Source organism: Jatropha curcas, chromosome 2 (genome assembly GCF_041381405.1).
Source record: "Jatropha curcas cultivar XTBG-Jc1 chromosome 2, XTBG_Jcur_1.0, whole genome shotgun sequence".
Lineage (NCBI taxonomy): Eukaryota > Viridiplantae > Streptophyta > Magnoliopsida > Malpighiales > Euphorbiaceae > Jatropha > Jatropha curcas.
In genome coordinates, this window is record NC_143152.1 from 25,845,725 (window position 1) to 25,862,922 (window position 17,198).

Below are 17,198 nucleotides of genomic sequence, written 5' to 3' on the forward strand. Positions count from 1 at the left end.
ATAAAGTAGAAATTAGGCTAAATGTAAAAATCCTCAACTTTTTTAGCGAACTGAAGACATATTTTTCCATAAATTTGGTCCGAGTCATTGCTAGACAAGGGATGTGCTTCTATTTTGTTTTGTTCAAGTAAAACGTGCAATTATGATATATCAGTAGCACGTTCTTTTTTTCCTTTGGGTGTTGGCACGTGATATGTCCACCCATGACGTGGATCAGCCCCTGAAACATGTTTTTTTTCATGTTTGGTTGTTTGGGTTTCCCCTTCGTCTTTGAGGGAGCTAGAAGTCTGACCCACTTAAATGCACCATATAAATTTAAATTCGTTTATAATAAGGTATTTCACATCGTCTCAAATTCCTTTGAAAAACTAAAATCTATTTAAAATATCCATTTAACACTAAAATGTTATTTTTTAAAAAAATATATATAAGTAAATAAAAAATCATAAATTATTTATTAACATAAAAAATTTAGTATTTTTTAAATGCTTTGAGATAATAGAAATAAATATAGTTAGTATATTATTAGAGTGCTAATTAAATGGATAATAAATAATGAGTATCTTAAATTCTTAAATCTGAAACTGTCCTAACCTTAACATGGATAGTAAAAATAGTATTCAAATCCACCACAATCCCTTACTTGGATTAAAACCGACCAGTTGCCAATTCTATTAGTATTAGTAAGGGACAAAAATGTAACATGCTTACAATTCACATTTCGCCTTCATAAGATAATCTATTAATTAATTTTTAAGAAAGGTAATGATAAATTAAGTTGGAAACAAAATATTTTTTAGATTGGTAAAAGGTGAACTATGTAGTAACATAAAAATTTTTTTTTTCTTCTTTTAATCATTTAAAGATATTGTATACTTAAAACAGAATATATGTAGTCGAATTTTTTAAAAGGTTTTAATCATTTTGTTTGAATTATTTCTGTTTATTGTTTAATTTAAACAAAGCAAATTCTATGCCTGAAAGAGGTCCAATATTATTCACTTCTGCTATGCAGCCCGGCACTACACAAAAAAAAAAATAAAAAGCCAGAATCACATCACACAAGAATTTTAGATTCATTATTTCAGCTCCCAAGATTTTCCATTTTAACCATCTTCACCAGATAACTTGAGAGGAGGATGAGAAGTTAACTAGTGAACTGCGAGCTATCATTCACACTCAGAACCACCATCAAATGTCAGTCTACACAAGCTTTAATTTGCCTCCGGAGGAATCATTTTTTTATAACTTAATTATAAATGTACCAGAAGAATTTTACATCAACCCTTTCTCTTAAGCACAACATCAAGAGATCTTATACACTGCAATTCAACAAACATAACTTGTTACACCATTTGAGGGCATGCATTTGACATTTTTCTATCAGAGTTTGGGTTCTGATAGACCCAAAAAAGCATTTTGTATCAAAATCTTCAACCGACAAAATGATGCAAAAGTTGGCCTCCAAGAGCATCCCTTCAGAAGTGCCGATTTTGTGTTTCGAAACCACCCATAACAAACCCCTCGCTGCTTGTTTCAGGACCAAGGCCAAAACATTGTGCTGCATGCATAGGAAAGGGCTCTGACAAGCCAATCCCATTATTCTGGTGAAGACCCAACGTCAAGGAAACACCACTGCTTCTGCCTGTTGTGCTTATGCCAACTCCCACAGGTGAATGGCTCGACAAACTGTTGTAAGACAGATTCAATGGTTCCTCATTCCCTGAAGGTAAATTTGGAAGACCATTTCTAGTGCGTTTGGGTGGAACATCTTGAGCCTTTCGGGTGGAGGTTGAGGGGTTGTCAGATACGACAGAGTCTGAAGGAGGTACCTGATCGCTTGAATTCTTGGCATTTTGCTCCTCCATTTGTGAAGACTTTTGTGCTTGCCGCGTTTCCAGCATGTGTATTTCTTCCACCATTGGTTTCCAGAGCCTTACTCTTGCATTGATGAACCAATTAGAAACCTGGTTCAGATGCATAAAATCTCAAACAATGACCCTCCCCTCAAATTCATATTTTTGAACTTTGAACATTATATGATTGGAAATGAGATGTAAGGACAAAAAAGTTTCTCTGATCTCAAATGCATACCTGGCTCCGTGATAGACCAGTTTGCTTGGCCAGCATTAATTTGTCTGTATCTGTAGGATAACTTCAACAGTGAAATGAAATTCTATCATTCTCATGAAACGATCGGTGCAAAAACACTCCTTTAAAAGCAAGACAAAGGAGGAAAAATGGAGAGGGAGTTGCAGAAATAAGGTAAAAATACAAGTTAATGATCGATAAACTACTAAATAAAACAAGGGACAGTTGCTCACTTACGGATGCAAGAAGTGTTCAAATAACCATGCCCTGAGGACAATTACAGCACGTTCAGGAAGCCCCCTTTGAGGTCGCCAAACAGGCTGGTGCTCGATGAATCCTGAATTTTGAACAGGCCTAACATATAGGTTTTTATCAATGTTCCCAAACCTCGAAGTCTCTTCCTTTACATGGCTGACTTGACCATGGCCCATAATGTTGAACTGAAGTTGGTCAGTTATTGCATTCTTCAAAGACTTGAAATGTTTAGACACGGCTTTCAATGCCAAGTTTGCATAGGGAGCTGCATTACTAAGCCCAGCAACACACTCAAAAGATGCCACTACTGCCTGCATCTGCTGATAATAATGCTTGTACCTCCTGTGAACCTAATAAACATACAAAAAAGGATAAGTTTTAGGAATATGCACAAATATCTAATGAGTATAAAATAACGTATTCTATCAAAAGTAAGCTAAACTTGGATGATTTGACATCTATTTCCTCACTTCTAGCATATCTGTCAAAAGCTTAAGGGCATTAATGCAAAAATCTGCGGCAAATTCGGAAAGCAAACCAACAATCACCACTCAAACCATATCACTCTCATTTCTCAAGATATAAAAGAGGAAAGAACTCAAAACAGATTCAAATAACTTTGCTTTTCATAACTGTCAAAAGTTTTGGTTAGATGATGTTCACCAAACCACCATAAATGGACGCTTGTGGAGTTTTCCAAATCACGATGATACATCTAACAACAAATACGATGATTTCCACAAGGGCTAACAGCATATTATTTGTCATGATCAATGTTCTTATTTTGACCTTTCCATTTATTAACCAGCAGAGAAGAGGAGAAAAACAAAGATTTGAATCATAAGTTTGGAACCCCAAGAAAACAGAAAAAATATACAAGCAATTAGTTTGTTGGCTCTTTTATTTTTGCTGGTTTAGCATTGGCAACATCAAAAGGTAGCAACGGTTGGCAATCTTTCTCGATGTGTGGATCTAATAGATCTCCAGATAAAAATTGAAAATTATGAAGCAAATTAGCAGAGAACATCCCCATTCATTAATGAACCAGTAAATTTGGGGGCATAGGAAAACTGAAAGTTATGATCAACTTCTAATGGGTTGATCCTTGTGTCCTCAATTAAGTAAGCAATCTGCCCAACAAATTAGATTTTGTGTTGTATGTTTTTTCTATAGTTTTCTTGGTTGTGACCATCGTCTGGACCAGATAGTGAGGTGGCAAATCCAAAAATTATCGTTGGCAGGAAGATACAAAATACAGACATAACGAAGACACAAGTACCTACTCACCATAACTATTATTTCAAAAATTTGTTATAGATAGATTCATATACTCTGCGTAGGTAAATGTTTTCCAATATACATATAAAGATAAATACAATACCAAAAACATCTGTTTCATATGAAAATAAGTTTCTTTTTCTTGCACCAAATACACAGCTGAGTAGGCCTTAAAAGGAAAACATCACAAAATCAAAATAATAAATGGAACAATTTTCTTATTTTCTATCATAAAATGGAAAAGTCAGTTACAATTTAAATCAAGTTAATTAATTTTTGGACCAAATCAAAGATAGCAATTAAAAAGCAAGGCCAACTGTTTACTGGTGGCAAACCTCAAAAGACTTTAGAAATTACACTAAAAGATCATGGGAGGGGCGCATTAGGCATTTGGGGAAATTTCCCCCAATACTCCCTCTCCATGGCGACTCCATCACCCTAATCCTCCCTCACCTCCATCCTTATGGAGGCAAGAACTAATCTCATATCTCTAGGGAACACCATGAATTACTTGAAACTGGATTAAGCAGACTTTCAAAATTCATTAGCAAAGAGAGAATTTCAGAAATGAAAATTTGCAGTATTTAGAGCCACAAAAAAGAAAATGTGAGACCTTATTTTTTTTTTTTTATCATTTTGAAGATCAACAAGCTTGAGTGCATATAAGCTAAATACTCCACAATAATGAAAAACAAAATATTTACTAACCAAATAGAAATACAGCCTTAAGATTAGATCGGTGATGGATGAGTAAACTTAATAGGGAGCACAAATTATTTGCATCCAACACCAGAACAATAGATTTTAATTTCATGACAAAGAATGGAATTTGCTACTTTTTCTAGCGACAGCAGAAGCTAGTTTCGAACTAGATAACAATCCCTGACAGCATTACCATGCATATATTTAGATTTCACTAGAAATATATATAGCATCCACAAGCACAAAATGGTCACAAAAAGTTTCATATCGTGTTATATTCATGCTACCTGAAGCACAACATTAAGCAAGACTAATTAATAGGATGAAGTACCACTAACCTTGCTACTTAGTGACACTAGCTTGCTGCAAAAGTCAAGCTAGAGTCTCCTCCAGCTCTCTTCTAGCACTAATACTAAAAATTTACTCAACATTCAAACACACAAGTGAACTGAAGTAATGCAAGATGACTAAAAATTGCTGTTCCAAGAAAATTAATAACAATTCACTCAGCTTAAAAAAGTCTAGACTAAAAATAACCAGCACAACTTATTTTGGACTGCTAATAGCATTCAAGCAAAACTAGATGTTCTCAAACAACTAACTTCTACTTAAGTACTATACACAACTTTCGGCATGGCAGGAAAAGAGATTGGCATGATAAGATATAAGGGACAGGCGAGATGCTACAAATTCAAATTCTTGGTTAAGATCTGATTGCATGGCATGTGATCATTTAGAAAAAATAAAAAAGGAAAACTAAAATAAAATTGCGAAAAATTCCCTTGAGCCTTGGTATGTTTCAGTCTTTGTTCTTCCTATTTCTAAAACCCCAAAATTGGCCCAAACTAGTCAAACCAGCATGATCTTCATCCAAAACATGTAATTTTGGGCCAGAGAATAGTAAAATGGATAAGACTTGCCTACTAAAATATTATAGGGAAATGAGGATAGCATTATTAATACTCAAAAGTTGAGGGAATATATATATATATATATATATATAACCATTGTCGGTATATATATATATATGTAGGATAATCAAAATATTTTTGATGCAGCAGCTCACATTTTCACGGAGGCACAACCCCACATGAAAGCAGAAAATTCAGATTCCACCAATATGCTTTCTGCGCTTCACAATCATGACACTATTCTGCAAGTTGATCACAATGTCCCACGTAATTAATCCAAACAATTAGTTGAACTCTTGTAACTTGCATGAAGGCTATTGAAATATCTCAAATACATCCAGCATAACATTAATGGCAATGTACATGCAACCACCATATGTCATACAAATTTGATGCAGAGCAACTTGCACTTATATGTATGGAAGATTTGGATCGCTGCAAAACCAAGAAGAAGGGGCACGCCCATGCCAGCCTCTGGAAGTCCAGGACGCGAGACACTCCCACGCTTATGAAGCACAGACACGCCCGTGTCACTTTCCAACCCGCCCGTGCTAGCCTCTGGGAATCCAGAGCACGCCCGTGCTGACAGGTCTAGCTACGATTCACATATAGACACGCCCGTGTCACTTCCAACACGCCCCATGCCAGCCTCTGGAAGCCCAGGACATGCCCGTGTCATGTCTAGCATGCCCATGCCGCCACTCTTACTAGGATTTTGTCTAGTTACGACTTTTGTATTATTTTTTTAAGGTTTATGCTTTAGCCTAACCTATAAATAGGTTATTTTGTATCATTGGCACATTCATTAATCTTTGATCATTATTCCTATCACTAACTTCTTTGAGAGTTTAGTTCTCTATTATTCATCGGATCAAACGTCACTGATCAAAACTTTTGACGAAGTATAATCATTTATTCTCATTCACGTAACCGTTTTGCGTCAGTTGGTACCAGAGCTGAAAGGCGAAATATCTCCACAGCCGACAGTCATGAGACACGACTCACAGCCATAGAGGCGAAGTTCGAAGAGTTAACCGAACAGATTAGACAGTTGACTCTCACAATTCAACAAGGCAACCCACAACCTGCAGTTGCAACACCAACTCCCAATCCATAGAAAGCAGAGTATGCCAAACACCATAATCGTTATAATGTTGTAGGCCAAAATTACAGAGGGCATGGTGACAAATTTCTTGATGGATACAAGATAAAGGTAGATCTTCAACCTTTCTCAAGATTGTTAGATGTAGAAATCACTCTTGATTGGCTAGCAAAGGTTGAACGATTCTTCGAGATCATGAATGTCAAGGATGAACGTAAAGTTTCCATTGTGACCTATAAACTAAAAGGCGGCGTAGCAGCATGGTGACATTCTATTCAAAACAAACGCCATCGTCGAAGGATTGAACCTCTGCGAGATTGGATCTTAATGAAACAGGTGATTGTGTAGCGTTTTCTCCCTAGTGATCACTCCCAAATCCTATATGATGGGTACCATGATTGTTTCCAGGGAAATCGAAAAGTAGATGAGTAAACGGAAGAATTCTTGAGATTGTAGGCTTGATTTGACAATTGTGAGACTGAATCCCAGCAAGTGGCTCATTATCAGAGGGAATTGAATTATGATATAATGTGTATAATGGGTGTAGTTGCGATTTTCACTTTGGCATATGCAATTGAGATGGCCAAACATGCGAAAGACAGAAGTCAATTGGCAGCCTTGGCAACCATCTAATCGTAACCAGAATTTCAGGCAACCCTATGCATTCGAAAATAAGCAGTTCAGTAGAAATTCCGGTGGACAGAACTCAAGAGCAACCACTCCTGCCAATAACCAGAGTTCACAGCAGCTCACAACAAAAGAAAAGAAAGACTCCTGGGGGAAGCTCCCATTACAGACAGAAACAATAAATCGAATCTGTATCAGAAGCCAACTGGAAATCATTGTTATCGTTGTAGAAAACAGGGGCATACATCTAATATATGTCCAGAACATAGGGGGGCTAATGATGGGCGTCGACAGGTGAATGTAGTTGATAAGGTGACTGAGGTTGAAGAGGTAGAAGACGAAGATGATGGATCCATGGCTGGTTCTAAAGATGTAGAAGTTACATATGTTGCTCAAAAAGTTGCGTGTTCTTCAGAACAGGAAAGCGACACTCAACGAAGAAAAATTTTGCAAGCTAAATGTCGGGTTGGTGAAGCGGTGGGCCAACTCATTATCGACAATTGCAGTTGTGAAAATTTGATAGCCAAGCAGCTGATTGAAAGACTAAATTTACCCACGGAACCACATCCTACGCCATACAAGGTAGGGTGGATTAAAGAGGGTCCAACGATTGCAGTAAACCGGATTTGCAAGGTTCCTATATCGATGGGAAAATAGTTCTCAAACTCCGTTAGTTGTGATGTTGTAGATATGAATGCTTGCGGAGTACTGTTAGGACGTCCATGACAGTTTGATGTATAGATGCATTGCATAAGGGAAAAGAGAATTCATACCTATTCACTTAGAAAAACAAGAAAATCATTGTCTTACCTTCTGGATCTTCTGCCAAAGCTTCCAAAGTGGAGTGGAAATCCATAGTAGCTGTTTCTTTCAATGTGCAGGAATTATCTGGTGCAATTGAGAAGTCCGGAGGTGCATTGGCATTGCTGATCAAACGAGAGATAGGCTCTAATGAAGGGACACTAGTACCCCCACCAGTCAAGGAGCTGCTAGATGAGTTTCATGCCGTAGTTGAAGAACTATCTATACTTCCACCTTGGCGGGACATTCAACATCAGATTGATTTTATCCCTAGATCGAAGATACCAAACCTGCCCCATTATAAGATAAATCCAAAAAAGATCCAGATTCTTCAAGAACAAGTAGAATAATTACTGAAAAAGGGACATATTCCAGAGAGCATTAGTCCTTGTGGAGTTCCTGCTTTATGGGTACCAGAGAAGGATGGGACCTGGAGAATGTATGTGGATAACCGAGCCGTCAACAAGATCACGGTGCAGTATCGATTCCATATTCCTCGTCCGGAGGACATGTTGGATCAAGTGTCAGGATCAATAGTGTTTACTAAAATAGATCTTTTCAGCGGGTATCATCAAATTCGAATCAAAGAGGGAGATGAATGGAAGACTGCCTTCAAAACCAAGAAAGGATTAAATGAGTGGTTAGTTTTGCCATTTGGGTTGACTACTAAACCGAGCACGTTCATGCAACTTATGACTCGGGTTTTGCGTCCTTTCTTGCGCAAATTTGTGGTTGTTTATTTTGATGACATCTTAATTTTCAGTCGCAACGAGGAAGAACACCTTCAACACCTTCAATAAGTGTTGGATGCTTTACAGAAAAATGGTTTGTACATCAACCTTAAAAAGTGCAGTTTTATGACCGAGCGGATTCTGTTTCTTGGCTATATACTTAGCTCGGAAGGAATTCATGTTGATAACAGAAAGATAGGCCATTCGAAATTGGCCTATTCCCAAGAACATCACTAAAGTTCGCAACTTTCATGGTCTCGCTACTTTCTATAGGCGGTTCATTAGGTACTTTAGCAGCAACGTCGCTCCCATCACTGATCACTTGAAAAAAGAGAGTTCGTCAATTTGTGTGGACAAAAGCTGCAAACAAAAGCTTTGAAGAGATCAAAGATAAGCTTATTTCCGCCCCTATTCTTACTTTACCTGACTTTGATAAATTGTTTGAAGTAGATTGTGATGCTTGCAGGATTGGAATTAGTGGTGTTTTGTCTCAATTTGAAAAGCCTATTGCATTCTTTAGTGAGAAATTGAATGAAGTTAGACAGAGGTGGTCTGTCTATGCGAAAGAGTTCATTATGTGCTGTTGGCATGAGCTTATTATTTACACTGATCATCAGGCTTTAACTCATTTTCAAACTCAGAAGAAAGTGAGCAAGATGCATGCGCGTTGGGCAACTTATTTTGGTGCTTTCCATTATGTCATTAAGCACAAATCAGGTACTTGTAACACAATAGCGGATGCTTTGAGCAGGAGAGCAGCCTTGTTGATTACAATTAGGCAAGAGATTGTGGGGTTCAAATTTCTTAAAAATCGGTATGCCTCGGATGAAGATTTTGCTGACATACGGGCAAAAATTGATGCTAAACAGCCTACTGACGATTTCTTGGTTCATGACGGGTATTTATTCAAGGAAACCGACTGTGCATCCTTTGGTCTTACCTCCGGGAAATGTTAATCCGTGAAATCCATAGTGGAGGATTGAGCGGACACCTGGGGCGAGACAAGACTATTGCAGGGTAAGAAGGAAGTAAGCAGGGAAGCTAGTACAGAAATGCTCAGTTTGCCAGAAACAGAAAGGCCATTCCCAAAATACCGGTCTATACACTCCATTGGCTATACCGGAACAACCTTGAGAGGACTTATCCATGGATTTTGTGTTGGGTTTACCACGAACTCAACGCGAAGCTGCCTCTATTTTTGTTGTTGTAGATAAGTTCTCCAAGATGGCACACTTTATCCCTTGCAAACAAACTAATGATGCCTCGCATATAGAAAAGTTATTTTTCCAGGAGATTGTTCAATTACATGACATTCCCAAAACCATCACATCTGAGCGAGATACAAAGTTTCTAGCCCACTTTTGGACAACTTTGTGGAAGAGGTTTAACACTCAACTCCACTACAGCAGTACCGTGCACCCTCAAACTGATGGACAAACTGAAGTGGTGAACCGGACCCTTAGTAATCTCCTTAGGTGCATTTGCAGTGAGAAGAAGATGTGGGACCTTGTTCTTGCCCAAACAAAATTTGCTTACAACAGTTCGATCCATAGCGCCACCAAGATGTCCCCTTCTGCAATTGTCTGCCGGAAAGCACCAGCCCATGCTCTTGATCTCCTTTCCCTTCCAGCAAGTGTAGAGAAGAGTATTGCAGCTAATAACTTGGCTACCTAGCATTTGGAGGTATTCAAGCAAGTGCAACAATTCATCACTGCTGCCAATGAAAAATATAAAGTTGCAGCTGATCAACACCGACATTATAAATCTTTTAACGTGGGTGATTAGTTCATGGTTTATCTTTGCAAGGAACATGGCGGAGGACAGAAGAAGCTTGATTCCAAAAAGATTGGCTCCCTTCAGGTACTTAAGAAGATCAATGATAATGCCTATGTGCTTGACCTGCCCGAAGACATGAAGATCTCCAGGACCTTCAATGTTGCTGATTTATTCCCTTTCTATCCCAATGATGATCACTCGAGGTCGAGTTCTTTTGAAGTGGAGGGCTTGATGCGAAGCAACTTGCACTTCAACATATGGAAGATTTGGATCGCAACAAAACCAAGAAGAAGGGGCACGATCATGCCATATCCAGCACGCCCGTGCTAGCCTCTGGAAGTTCCGGACTCGAGGCACGCCGAAGCTTAAGAAGCACAGACACGCCCGTGTCACTTTCCAAACCGCCCGTGCTAGCCTCTAGGAATTCAGAGCACGCTCATTCCATGTACAGCACGCCCGTGCCGACAAGTCTAGCTACTATTCGCACATAGACACACCAATGTCACTTCCAGCACGCCCCGTGCCAGCCTCTGGAAGCCCAGGACACGCCCGTGTCATGTATAGAAAGCCCGTGCCGCCACCCCTACTAGGGTTTTGTCTAGTTACAACTTTTGTATTATTTCTTTAGCGTTTATCCTTTAGCCTAACCTATATATAGGTTATTTTGTATCATTGGCACATTCATTAATCTTTGATCATTATTCCTATCACTAACTTCTTAGAGAGTTTAGTTCTCTATTTTATTCATCGGATCAAGCTTCATTAATCAAAACTTCTAACGGAAAATAATCTTTTATTCCCATTCACATATCCGTTCTGTGCCAAAATTTAATGCGACTTCTCTCATCATGGCCAACCACCAAATGTACTATCATAGCTTGTTAAAAGGATCCAAATGTAAAATCATTCTCCATGATGAAGAGGACGACTAATGCAGGGGAAGAATAGAAGACAATTAACTCTTAACAATTAGGGCAAGAATACAATTATTTTGGTTGGAACAAAATAACATATCGGTTTCAAAGAAACCCTTGGAATTAAAATTCTGAATTCATAGATAAAAAATAATCACTAAATAATTTGCTGCTGTCCTATTTATATTAGCTAGGAGAAATCCTAATTCTATACTGAAAAGTGTTTCTAATTAGCTAATACTCCTAGGCTGAATAGTATTCCATTTACCTAAATCCTAAATAAATAAATAAATAAGGAAAACTGAAAATTATTCCTTATTAATTAATATTCTTTAATTTAGTTAAGAATCCTAAATAAAGAAGGAAACTAAAAGAAAGCTTTTGAACTAGTCTTGGATGCTCCTGCATCAAGGACATAAAGTCACATGGACGAATTATTCCATCTCAAACTCATCTTTCTTCTTCAAAAGGTCAGAATCACATCTCAATTTGATAATTTGCTAACTTAGTCTAACCCACTTCAATTGAAACCAATCCTTCAAAAAGCCCAGACACCTTGTCATCTACCCATTTGTTTTCTTTAGGTTTAGAATACAATTATTGCCTTATACACACTTTTTTGGAGTATAAATCTTTTCAAAAGGATTCCTTCAATCACTTTATGCACAATACGCCCAGAACATGGTGACATTGTCATCTATTAGAACGCTTTCCATGGCTGTCAGATATTTTATAACAATAATCTTTGTGCATATATTCCTCCTATCAACTTTTCAGAAAAGATGATTTTGTGATCATCGAGATCATATGCTTCTCAAATAACAAGAATCTAATTATACAGTTGAAGAAAGCTATAAATTACAGACAATAAAGAATCGCTTATTCATGCAACATCAACCATTCCTTTTTTTTTTTTTTTTTTTTTGTTCAAGCAATGACGGCCCCCAGCACATTATAGAATCAATTAATTAAATAATTGAAATGGATAGCCCCCACAATCGCAAAATGCTTAGTTATCAAGACATATTCCAAGAGAAGATTAAAAATGAAAATACATGGATCCAAAAGAATTCAGAGGAAAAAAATGTTGACGGACTAAATTGCAGAAAAGAACTATAAGAGTGATTGAAAGAGACTACAAGAAAACTAAATATGAACTACCTATCCACATATCTTGAAGTCATGTTGATGAAGAATTTCTTCACTAGACAAACCCTTTTAGCTCAAATGGACAAAAAAAAAGGGGAAAAAAAGGGAAACATTAAATAGAAGAACAATATCATAGTAGAGATGCATACCTCATCTAACATCCTAATCAGCTTTGACTTCTTTCTCCGACTTTCACCTCCATCTCCACAATTATGTGGCTCATCAACAATTCCACACGAGTTCAAACATTCAAAAGGAGGATCCATTAAAGAGCCATCCACAGTAATCTTCTCGCTGTAAATTCCCCTACCCACATCACAAAACTCTGCAAGTAGTTGTTGTGCAGGCTTCAAAAACCTTGATCCCTGTAAAATCGAAGCATAGCCTGTAAACGGCCCAAGAGGAACCGAACTTCTAGACAACTCATTCGAGGTAGAGCCACTAGCTCCAACAATGTCAGGAACTGTATATCTACCACCACCACCACCAACAGTAGTAACCTTATCGATATAGACGGCAGACCCATATCTTTGCAAATTAAGCTCTAAAGGGAGATTACTTTGTTGGGTGTGGTGAGAAGACAAAGATAGAGACAAGCCTTGACTTGACTCACGAGTCAAAGACAACGGTTCTGGTTTAAACGCAACAGCTTCATCGCCACCACCTTTAAATGGCTGGTCAATATCTCTAAGGTTTTGAACATTATGTGGAGTATAAAGGAAAGTGATGCCGTTAATATCTTGAATGGAACTAGGGTTCAAAGGTAAATAAGATTGCGGATCCAGATAAAAATGATGAGTAGTCGAAGAAGAGGAAGCATCAGCATTATTCACAATCCCACCAACAAAACTGATTAAATTTGCACCTTCTTCTTTAGCTACACAAACTGGGTTGGCTTTGCAAGCCTCACTAACAGCAGAAAGTGAGTTATTAGCACAAGCTAACAAATCTGAACAGATAAGAGAAGAATAGCATAAATTGTGTAATAACCCAGTACTACCATGAAGGTCAGGATGGCTTTGAGCCACAACTCTTAACTTATCTCTTCTACTTTGCTGTGGGACATGGTAGGGCTCAAAACCCTCCACCATAGCTAAACAGACGAACACAAAAACAAATAAAGCAAAATAAGAAGAGAACGACGAAGGCGAAGAAGATGGGTACTAATAATAATAATAATTACAATTAATTAAAGAAGAGAAGGAAAAAAAAAAAACAAAGAGAACAGTAAAAAAAAAGATGTGGTGATGACGAAGGAAAGGTTATAATGATCTTCTGAATCTGCAAAAATGGCAGTTTTAGCAGACATACGTGAAGAGATTGAGAGAGAGAGAAGGTGAAAAAGACCAAAAAAAAAGAGGGGGGGGGGGGGGGGGGGTTATGTAATGGAGGTTGGGTTGCTCACTTCACGCATCCTAATACAATAGAAGCAGGTTATATAGAGAGAGAGGGTGGGAGAGAGACTCAAAGACTTCTATCACTCACTCATATAAACATATACACACAAACAGAGGCCTTTATAATCGAAATTACTAAAACATTTAACACACACAACAACAAAATCTTTGTTACAGTCATCTCTCTCTTTCTCTGGTTCTTGAAAGCATAGGGTTTCGAGAAACAGGAGGACGACCGGCTAGTTCCGGTAATTATTGAACTAAACTACTGTGTTGCAGATATTTCTGACAGGATTTCTAGGGTTTTGTCGTTTTTTGCAATTTTGGTGTTTCTTTCTTTCTCTGATGGTTTGTTTTTTCTTCTAAAATAATAATAATACTAGTAATTTAATTGCTTTTATTATTTTATTAATTTTAATTATTAAGATGGGAAGGGAAGAGGAGGTGATGACGCACGTGAGAACGCGGGAACAGATGAGTGATGGGTGATGAGTGATGAGTGAGAGTTTGGCCCTCTCTACACTCATCCGCCAAAGTGGTAAAGTTTTTCTTTCTTTTGCTTACTGTCTTTTCGAGGTTTTCTTTTCTCCATCAATTTATTTATTTTTCTATTAATTATAATTAATTGATATCCACGTTTTAAGAAACCCAAAAGGCAATTCAATAAAGTTTTTCATGGGTCCGAGTTTACAATTTAATTTTCAGGATTGCTGTTAAATCATCTTTACTTATTACTCTCCATATAGTCTGGTTGTTTTTAGAAACGCAGTGAACAGAATCTCTCCAATCTAAATCTTTTTATTATTAATTCAAAAAATATTATTTAAAAGAAATATTATTTTTATTGCGTAGCGTATATATTCTCCCGGTTCATTAAGCTATGTAAATATAGTGGATCTATCTTTAAAGTGTTACTCCCTCTGTTTCAAAAAAATACTTTATCTTTCCTTTTTTATTTGTCCTAAAATATAATTCATTTTTCTTTATTGTATTATAATTAATCTTTAAATTATCTATTATATTCTTATTAAATTTTAACTTATTTTGAATAGCTCTCATTAATTTTTAGTTCTTATTCTAATATAATAATTACTTGTGCGTTATTTAAGATGAGTATAATAATAAAATTATATAAATAAAATTGTCATTTAATTATATTTCTTAATTTTTTCGGACGGAGAAAATATATCTTATTTCTCGTCTATTTTACTTTGCAAAAATGGGTTGAATGATATTTAAACAATATGTGTTTTTGTTGAGTGCAATTTATATTTATCTAATTTATTTATACAATTTCTAATGGACCAGAATTTTAGAGTGCTTAAAAAAACGTAGATATAATCTTATATATATACAGAAGACTATAGAAAAGAAGAGATGATCGTATTGTCATTAGTATGCTGTTTAAATACAAGAAGAGTCCTATACTAAATAGTATATGGTTACAAAATAAGTTACAACAGAAATTATCTATCCATAACAACCTAAACAAACTTTATCAATATCTGTTAACTCTTATCTCCAATACTCCCCCGCAAGATAGAGAATCCATTGTGGATTCCGATCTTGGCCCGATTTTGTTGAAACTTTACCTTAGACAGAGATTTAGTTAGCATATCAGCTAACTGATCTTTGGAAGAAATGTGTGTGACCCTAATCTCACCTCTTTGGACCATTTCTCGGACAAAATGAATATCAATCTCCAAATGTTTCATTTTGGTATGAAACACTGGATTCTGACATGTATACATAGTAGAGATATTATCACAGTAAATAACAGGGGTGTCTACTTCTTGTCCGAGTTCTCTTAGCAAGGATGTAACCCATTTTACCTCAGATGCTGTACTTGCAACAGCACGATATTCAGCTTCTGTGCTGGACCGAGCAACTGTCCTTTGCTTTTTAGAGCTCCAACTAATTGGAACCTTACCAAGATATAAGATAAATCCGGTTGTTGATGTGCGATCCGAAGGATCGCTTGCCCAATCAGCATCCGAGTATGCATGAAACCCAAAATCAGCTTGCTTCATGATTGAAATTCCATAATAAATTGTGGATTTCAGATACCGGAGTAGTCGCTTTAACGCCAGCCAATGGTCTGCATTTGGATGTTGCATATACTGTGATAATTTGTTCACAGTGAAAGCTATGTCCGGCCGAGTGAGATTTAAATATTGCAATCCTCCAATTAATTTTCGATAGGCAGTAGCATCAACAGGTAAAGTCTCATTGTTTGATTTTTGGAGCTGTATATCCGAAGCCATTGGAGTAGAAATCTCCTTCGCACCATCCATCTTTGCTTGCTCAAGCAATTTCCGAATATAATGATGCTGAGTTAAGAAAATCCCTCCATTTATTTGTCGCACATCCATACCAAGAAATAATGACAGTGGTTGCGGATCTTTCAGAGAAAAACGCTTCCCAAGTGCTTCCACAAAACTCTGAACAAACCCATTATTATTTCCAGTAATTACTATGTCATCTACATAGACCAGAAAATAACAATATACACCATCTTTAATATAATAAAAGAGGGAATGATCACATGCCGATAACCGAAAACCATAGGCAACAGTAAAAGCTCTTAAAGCTTGATACCAAGCACGTGGTGCTTGCTTTAACCCGTAAAGTGCTTTAATCAACTTACAAACAGGTGTGGGTTTTGTTGGATCTTTAAAACCTGGTGGCTGCTGCATATAAACATCTTCTGTCAAAGGACCATGTAAAAATGCATTGTTCACGTCCAGTTGAACAATTGGCCAAGCTTTAGTAATTGCTAGAGTAAGCACCAACCGAATTGTCACTGGTTTGACAACTGGACTAAATGTATCACTGTAATCAACACCAGGTCGCTGACTATAACCCCGAGCAACTAGTCTTGCTTTGTATCTCTGCAAAGATCCATCGGCATTTTTCTTCACCCTGAAAATCCATTTACAACTGACCAGATTATAAGTAGAATCATATGGAACAAGCACCCAAGTATTATTATCAAGTAATGCATTAAACTCTGATGTCATTGCCTGTCGCCAATCAGGAATAGCTAAGGCTTGTTTAACTGAACTAGGTTCTGGTAATGAAGGTAAAGGATGCTTGGTAACCGAATTTAAAACTTTCGGCTTGAAAATATTATTTTTGGAACGTGTGACCATACGATGAAGATTAACAGGTGTTGGAAATGACTGTATGTCGACACTAGGAGGCACAGACTCAATCGGTGTTGGACTTAAAGACACAGGAGCAGTAGAACTTGAAATAGACTCATCCACAGACATATTCGGCGAAAGAAAAGGAACAATAGAAGAAACCGGTTCAGTAGCAAAATCATACCAACTAGTCTCAGACAAATCTGTAGCCGAATTTTTGTCAGAAAAGGGAAACTTATTTTCAACAAACTCAACATGTCGAGACTCAAAAATTTTCCCAGATTCAATATGATAACAAAGATAAGCACTTTTGTTTGG

General features: G+C 37.1%; 1 protein-coding gene across 2 annotated transcripts; it reads right to left on the minus strand.

Annotated features, from left to right (window-relative positions):
• Positions 1-1,147: 1,147 nt before the first annotated feature.
• Positions 1,148-13,965, minus strand: LOC105646689 (BEL1-like homeodomain protein 9). 2 transcript variants are annotated; one of them, XM_012232596.4, is made up of 4 exons: positions 12,487-13,958; positions 2,329-2,696; positions 2,095-2,155; positions 1,148-1,967 (listed from the first exon to the last, which is right to left on the minus strand). In XM_012232596.4, the coding sequence occupies exons 1-4, from the start codon at positions 13,426-13,428 to the stop codon at positions 1,479-1,481; spliced, it is 1,860 nt and encodes a 619-aa protein (XP_012087986.1). In that variant the 5' UTR covers positions 13,429-13,958; the 3' UTR covers positions 1,148-1,478. The 2 variants fall into 2 exon arrangements, with proteins under 2 accessions (XP_012087986.1, XP_089573925.1); XM_089717799.1 differs by having other exon boundaries at positions 1,829-1,967; positions 2,095-2,144; positions 12,487-13,965.
• Between the last annotated feature and the right edge of the window lie 3,233 nt (positions 13,966-17,198).